Here is a 7,397-nt window from a genome sequence, read left to right as displayed (position 1 = left end):
GTTGGGAAAGGAGAGGATTATGGTTTTTAGAAGAAAAGCCCTAGCACCGTATCTCTTTCTTTCTCCTTCTCTTTCTCGACATCGTTTATCTTCTTCTCCGGCGAAAACTCAAGCGACTCCGACTCCGGCGAAAATTAGCTGAGAGCGACGAGCGACTTGCAGACGGAACCCAAACCACGTCAGCTCCTGCAGCGTGAACCAGCGACGGCCGAAACCAACCAACGACCTCCGGCGACCTGGCACCAGCAACCTCGTTATTCAAACACCTTGCAGCAGCGTTTTCCCCCTTTTTGAAAAGGTTCGACGCTTACCCAACCTGCAGCAGAATTAGTCTCCTCTCTAATTATTTCCCAATAGCATTCCTATCTGCAATTTGTTTTTGATGTATGGTGGATATACTAGCCAGGAAAGAAGATGGTCTCTGGGTTGATAAATGCAAATCCAGTTGTATACCAAAAGAAAGAGCGACGAGCTCGAAACGCTCCATGTGATGGTGACGAATATGCAGTGGAACCCATTGATCAGTTGGAAATTTTTGATATCCTTTTTTTACGAGGTTTCTTTCTTCATTGCACTTTTGTGTTTTGGTTTAGTATTCACCATTTCTTAACTACACTAAATGTTGTCTGCAGAAAACCCACCAAAACTCTTATAATGATTTGCAGCATCTACTACTTTACTCTGGGACTCGTTTTATCATAACTATATGCTTTATGTGGTACATAGGACAAGCATGGCTCAAGGAATCTTGTGCTTTTCTAATTGCTTTGCTCCTCAAGGATAAGTAATTTTGACTTCGCAGTTAACTGGGCTTTTTGAAAACTTTGTGCATGTTTGTTTTCTTCATTGTTTAACTTTTACCATTGTATGTGTTTGGCCCCATCCTTTGATGCCGCTTCTCTTAATGAAAATGTATTTGAAGAGGCATTTTTATTTATCGGTTTTATGGAATTCAATGGCTGAATGAAACAAATTTATGTAGTTGTTCACACTGTATACGTCCTTCCTTGACATTCTTAAATCATATTAGAGATATAAAAGATCCTGAGCACCCATACTCTTTGGAAGAGCTTAAAGTAATAACAGAAGATGCAGTTGAAGTAGATGATGAGCTTAGTTATGTGAGGTAACCTATTGTCTAATCTCATTCATCAAATCATAATTGTAACTTTTGTTTATTCTGGTGGCCTGATCCCTTTCTGTAAATGATTCTGTTGCTTGTAGAGTTACATTTACTCCAACAGTTGAACATTGTAGCATGGCAACAATTATTGGTTTGTGCTTAAGAGTGAAACTTATGAGGAGCCTACCTTCTCGGTATAAGGTACTAGTGTTTAATCTTGATCACTTATTATTGGCCAAGCATCCATCCTGTTTATGCATTTGTGGGTGGGTTAATTAGTCGTCATTTTTCAGCAGTAAAGGTTGAATCAAAAGTAGAATTAAAATCAAGTATGGTATATCAGGTTAAAATAACACTTGTGAATCAGAGAAAAGTGATGATAGGGATTCCACTTCTCTGAGGGACCCAAAATTGTCTTAGAAAAAATTGGAGTGTGGCAAACAAATGGATTCTACTTATAGGAAGTCTAGATTTAGAAGTTGAACTAAGTTGTAGGTTATTTGGGAATATGAACTTCTACTGGGAGATTTTAAGTGGATAGTGGTTTAAGACAATTATTCTCTGCTATAAAGACTGAAAAATTGAAATAATCTCTCTTTGAAAGTTCCAGCTTCCGTAAAGATGGATGAACGCACAAAAAAAGGCCACTAGAAAACTTACACATCCAACCAATAGCAGGGAACTAACAAACAGGAAGAATTACTAGAAAGATCCCTTATCTGTTGGTTAAGATAATTTCATATTGATAATGTTGTGATGGAATTAGACATTGGTAACTTGAGGACTTAGTACTATCCTTGTTAGCCAAATGGCTTTTGTGGTTCCCCCTTGAGCCTAATACCCTATGGCATGAGGTTATTGCTAGAGCAAGTATGGGCCTCACCCTTGGAGTGGTTGTTGGGTGGGCGTTAAAGGCACCTATCGGCAATGTTTTAAAAAACACTTGAGGTGAGGCGGCCTTGCAATGCCTTAAGGCTTACGCTTGTGCATGGTAAAAGGAGGCTTACGCCTTTATGGATAGAAGCGTAAGCCTCAGTGCTTCTGCCTTTGAGGCGTGAAAGGTGTAAGCCTCAGTGAAAAGTGGGTAAAAGAATTAAAACAATAAATTTGTATAGGGGATGTTGGCGGTGGTGGGATTCCATGAGTGAGATGTTCGTGGTGGTGGGATTCCAGTCAATTGGGTTTTCAAGGAAAAACATTATCTTGTAGGCTTAAACACTTTGACACGTGTAGACTTTAATTATCTTCAGTTGGATAAGAAAATAATAGCAGATGGCATGCAAATTAGCCCTACTCTTTAAACACCGTTTCCCCTCTTTTTGTAAATTTTCCCATTTTTTTTTGTTCATTATCACAGCCAAGACAAAAACTGGTTTTCTTCTTCTCCTTAATCTTATCTCTCTTGTGGTGCTGCAGCTATTTCGAACTTTGTTTCTACTATTTTATATTTTTACAACTTCTCAACATATATTGTTTTCAATTCTTCTTCTAGTTACAAAATATGCATTTTCTCAGGTTTTCCTCTTACTTTTTAAAATGTTTTGTTTTGTTTTCTTTCTTTACATCTCTTTGTTCTTGGGTTTTAGTTCAATTTTTTTTTTAAAATAATGATGTAATCATAAGACTCTTATATTATGGCACTACAATAGTAAGCATACAAGGTTTTACATTTTATAATAATTATTATATTTATAATGAGGCTTTTGCCTCTTTTTTTTTTCAATAGAACAACCAATTTTCATTGAGAAAAAAATGAAAGAATACACGTGCAAACAAAAAACCAGCCCACAAAAAAAGAACTCCAACTAAACAAGATTTTATCAATCAAATAATTACAAAAGACCTTCGAAATCGAAGCCCAGTGAGACACATGAAAGCGAACAAGAGACCAACTCTCCCCAACTTCCCTCTCAAGCCCCTTAAACACCCTACTATTCCTCTTCCTCTCACCCCACAAAACCCAAACAATAGCACAAACACTAGCAAACCAGAGAAACCGTCCTCTCTCCCCAAACGGTGTACTGAGAAGGAACTCCTTGATCATCTCTCCAAACCTCTGTGATGAGCATACATCCAAGCAAAAGTCTGGAAAAAGGAAGGATATTTCGAGACTTACGCCTCATAGTGCCTAAAGGCTTACGCCTCACCTCTCTGTGAGAAAATGCTTCAAGACCACCTTAAGTTTTTTAAAACATTGCCTATCGGAATCTATGGAAGGATATTTCTAACAAGCTTCCCTTTTCTCCCCTTCAAGGTTGGAGAGGGTGGTAAGGATGTGTATTTTTGGGAAGACCCGTGGTGGGGACAAGCCTCTTTGCTCTGTTTTCCTCCACCAGTTTCATTTATCGTTCTCTAAAGATCATCTTGGTTTTGATCTCTTGATTTTTTCAGGAGGCTTGTATTCCTTTCCTATGGGTTCATTTGCTCTCTTTTGACTGATAGGAAATTTGAACGTTGTCTCTCTCTCTCTCTTGTCATTGTTGGGGGAGGTTAATTTTAGGCGTGGGAGAATGGATTTGCGTGTTTGCGATCTTGACCCTCTAGATGGTTTCTACTGTAAGTCCTATTTTTGTTGTTTGATGGATCTCTCTCTAGTGAGTTCGTTTTTTCGGCCCTTCAGAGGATTAAGACTTCAAAGGAAGTGAGATTCTTTATTTAGCAAGTTTTACATGGATATGTGAACACTTTTGATCGGCTCTTGAGAAGGATGCTGTCATTAGTGGGCCCATTTTGTTGTTCTCTTGGTCAAAAGGGGAGGAAGACCTCGATTAGATTCTTTGGAGATGTGATTTTGCACATGTTGTTTGGAACCTATTCTTCCAGACGTTTGGTACTTTGGTTTGATGCATGCCCGTCTAAGGGGCATTAGGGATATGATTGTGGAGTTCCCTCCATCTGCCCTTTCATAAGCGGTCGTTTCTTATGGTTGGCATGATTGTGTGCTATCATGTGGAATTTTTTGGGAAAGGAACAGTAGACTGTTTAGAGGGTTGGAAACGGAGCCTAGTAATGTTTGGGCTCATATGATGGAGACCCTTATTCTCACTTGGGCTCTTTAAGTAATGAGAGAAATGAGGTAAGGAAGCACCGGGTAATAAATCTATATTGTGTTGGATATCCCTTTGAGGAGGAAGGCTATCTGGTACCTTAGTTTAATTTGGAAATTGGGCTAGAAGTTCAACAACCCTGCTGTCCGCAGTGGTTGGTAAAAGGGAACCCATAGCAGCACTTTGAACCTTAAAGGCTAAAGTGAATTTGGAAGCTTGAACCAAGGTTGTTTTATTAGTCAGGATGGAAAACAGCTGCCCTTTTAGTTTTCCAGATTCATTTGAAGAATGTGCAAGTGGCTTATTGGACAGTGGAAGAACAACAACTTTCTTCCCCATCCATTCAAATTCATAGGTGTTCTCGAGTCCTTTATGTAATGTCTGGTAATCATATTGCCATGGGAGTCCAAGGAGCTCATGACAAGCATCCATTTGGAGGACATCACATATAATTTGATCCTTATAATGACTTCCAATAGACAAAGGAATGGTACAAATCTCATTAACCAAAGCCTCCCCTCCTTTTTTAGTCCAACCAACCTTATATTGTATGTGGTTGAGGATCAGTTTTAAGTGTGAGAGTCTGAACCAGCTTTTTTGAGACCATGTTTTCACTACTCCCATTGCCAATAATGACCATGCACACTTTCCCATTGATAGTACATTTAGTTCGAAAAAGAGAATGCCTTTAAGGGTGGGTGTCAATAGTGGGGGTTAAAAGAACTCGTTGGTTTCCCTTGGGCATGCTATCAGTTTTGAAGTTGGCATCCTTTGATTTCAGAGAAGTACTTGCAGCATTCACGTTCTTGGTCTTTTCTTGGATACTTCTTTTATTCACATTCAAAGTTTTTCCCCAGTTGCTTCTTTTTGAATTCCATTTTTTTGTTATTGCATTTCATCTTTTTCAATGGTAATGGCACCAAAACCGCCTCTAACAAGCAACTTGCAACTTATGGATGAAGATGCTCCTTTTCATGTATATCTTGTCTTAATCCATAAAAAAAATGAGCAATTTGTTGGTTCTTGCTTTCTACAAGATTGTTTCTTGCACTTAGTCTTTGGAATTCTTCCTAGTAATCTTCAATGCTTCTACTGCCTTGCTTGCAGTGTTGGAGTTGGTTATACAACCACCTTCCATGATGGATTGGTAAAAAGCGTTTCTCATGGGTCTAAGCATTTTAGGCCAGGAGCTACGGATTGGTTTTTTGCCATATAATTTTCTACTTGATTGGAGTTGGTCCAGAAGCTCCACTTTCCAACTTGAAGGATACAAGTTTACTTTCCTATTTTCGGGCATACTCATGCAGTCAAAGAAACTCTCAACTTCTTTTACCCAATCTAAAAAAATTCAATGTTCATCCCACCGTTGTAAGTTGGCAGGTCAATCTTTATTTTGTACTCTGAAAGGAGGTCCTCGCTGTTGCTGTCTCACATCAGTCCATTCTTGAATTGGATCTTGGTCATATTCTTCAAAATTCTGAAATCCTTGGTGTTGGTTTGTATGACTGGATTGGTATCCCGAAAAATCTTGCCACTGTTAGTCTTCATCCTCAGAAGATTCAGAGTCATATCCTAGGAGGTCTTGAGGTATAGGTCTGGTTATTCGAGGAAAACGTGTAGGAGCTCTATCTTGTTCTTGTATTTGAGATAGAAGTCTATCCTGATTCCTTTGGTAACTTCTTGGATTTTCTTGATTTCTCCCGACTTTGTGTTGGGAGTTTTTTTGGTGGCCTTAACTCTTGACCTTGTTGTCTCTTATTTTCATGAGAATCTTGAGCATTAGCAGCATCTCCTTGTTCTTGGTCAACCTATTAAATTCTTGGGTCAACTTCTCCATAGCCTGATGCATATCCACTGTGGATGCTTGCATAGCAGTAAAGTTCTCGTTAAGAAGTCCAATTGACTGCTTAACTACATGTAATCTCCTATTGATCGCTTGGGGTGAAGAAGAGGTTGCTTCCGCATTTGTAGGGAGAGAAGAATCATTTATTTTGTTGCCGGTTTTTCTAGCCATCAGGCTCCTACTCACATAGGTGCTCTGATACCAATTTAATATGTAAGCCTTTCTTGGAAAATAGCTAACAACAAGTCTGAAGGGAAGTAATATGATCTCTTATTCAAAGAGGCCAAGACCTTTTATAGAGAACAAGCACATAAGGCGCGCAGCCAGCCTTATAAACCAACCCGCAAATAGAATAACTAAAATGAATACACTAATAACAACATTTATAAATTCCCTTTAGAATACCCCTACATCATTGTATGGTGGTGAGTTTAGAATCTCAAAGTAGAGAATTTCATCCTCATTTTTAGCTCGAGATAGTTTCATATATTACAATTCTGTTCTTGATTACTTAAAATCCATTCTCCATTGGTTTAGGTGGACATTAGGGTAGCTCCTGGATCGCATGCTACTGAAGCAGCAGGTATCTCAGTAACCTTTTCCTGTTTATTGCTCAATGAAAGCTCAGTTTTTTCCTCTAAATTTCTATTTTAACACCCAGTTTTAAATCATAAAAAGTATTCATGATGAGTTGTCATTTGAAAAACTAATTATGTAGGCTCCTCAAGTCTTTTGTTTTTTTTAACCCATTTCCAGTAAACAAGCAACTTAATGACAAAGAAAGAGTTGCAGCAGCACTGGAAAATCCAAATCTATTAGATATGGTTGATGAATGCTTGGCTCCATCTTATAGTTGATTGAGTTAGGAGTGACAAATGCAGTTAAGATCAATAATCACCTGAAATCCAATCTCAAGGAAGCTTTTTGGTCCCTTTTATGAATATATGTATTATACAAGTTTATTAGAAACAAAATGTTAAAATTTTCTGGAACATTTATTTCTCTGAATCAGTAGGATACAACCATATAGATATCTCATCAAGGGTTAGCTGCACTTGGATTTGTTGTTAAATAGGCTTGTATTATTATTTTATTATTGCATTGATTATTGAATAAACTTTTCTAATGTTCATTGTTGGAATGTAAAACCATAAATACCATGAATCTTTTTTTTTTTTTTTTTTAAATGTTGGATATAAGCTTATCAGATGTATCCCTTCAAGGTTTGGTTGCATTTGGATTCGTTGTAACTTAGGGCTGTATTTTCTTCTATGGTTTATATTGCGTTGATTATTGAAGAAGTGACACTATTCTATGTTTTATGTATCTTTTTAGCAAGTGAATAGGTCTTTTTTTTCAAATAAAAGAAAATGAGCCAATTTAT

At 37.9% G+C, this 7,397-nt stretch overlaps 1 protein-coding gene across 2 annotated transcripts; it reads left to right on the top strand.

The window, feature by feature from the left end:
- On the top strand, positions 1-7,197 carry LOC120077984 (protein AE7). Of its 2 annotated transcripts, none has more exons than XM_039032135.1 (6): positions 1-298; positions 403-538; positions 1,021-1,126; positions 1,225-1,324; positions 6,551-6,596; positions 6,770-7,197. In XM_039032135.1, the coding sequence occupies exons 2-6, from the start codon at positions 415-417 to the stop codon at positions 6,868-6,870; spliced, it is 477 nt and encodes a 158-aa protein (XP_038888063.1). In that variant the 5' UTR covers positions 1-298; positions 403-414; the 3' UTR covers positions 6,871-7,197. The 2 variants fall into 2 exon arrangements, with proteins under 2 accessions (XP_038888063.1, XP_038888064.1); XM_039032136.1 differs by having other exon boundaries at positions 2-298; positions 407-538.
- The last annotated feature ends 200 nt before the right edge of the window (positions 7,198-7,397 follow it).

Source organism: Benincasa hispida, chromosome 5 (genome assembly GCF_009727055.1).
Source record: "Benincasa hispida cultivar B227 chromosome 5, ASM972705v1, whole genome shotgun sequence".
Classification (NCBI taxonomy): Eukaryota; Viridiplantae; Streptophyta; class Magnoliopsida; order Cucurbitales; family Cucurbitaceae; genus Benincasa; species Benincasa hispida.
This window is presented reverse-complemented; position numbering and strand designations above follow the sequence as displayed.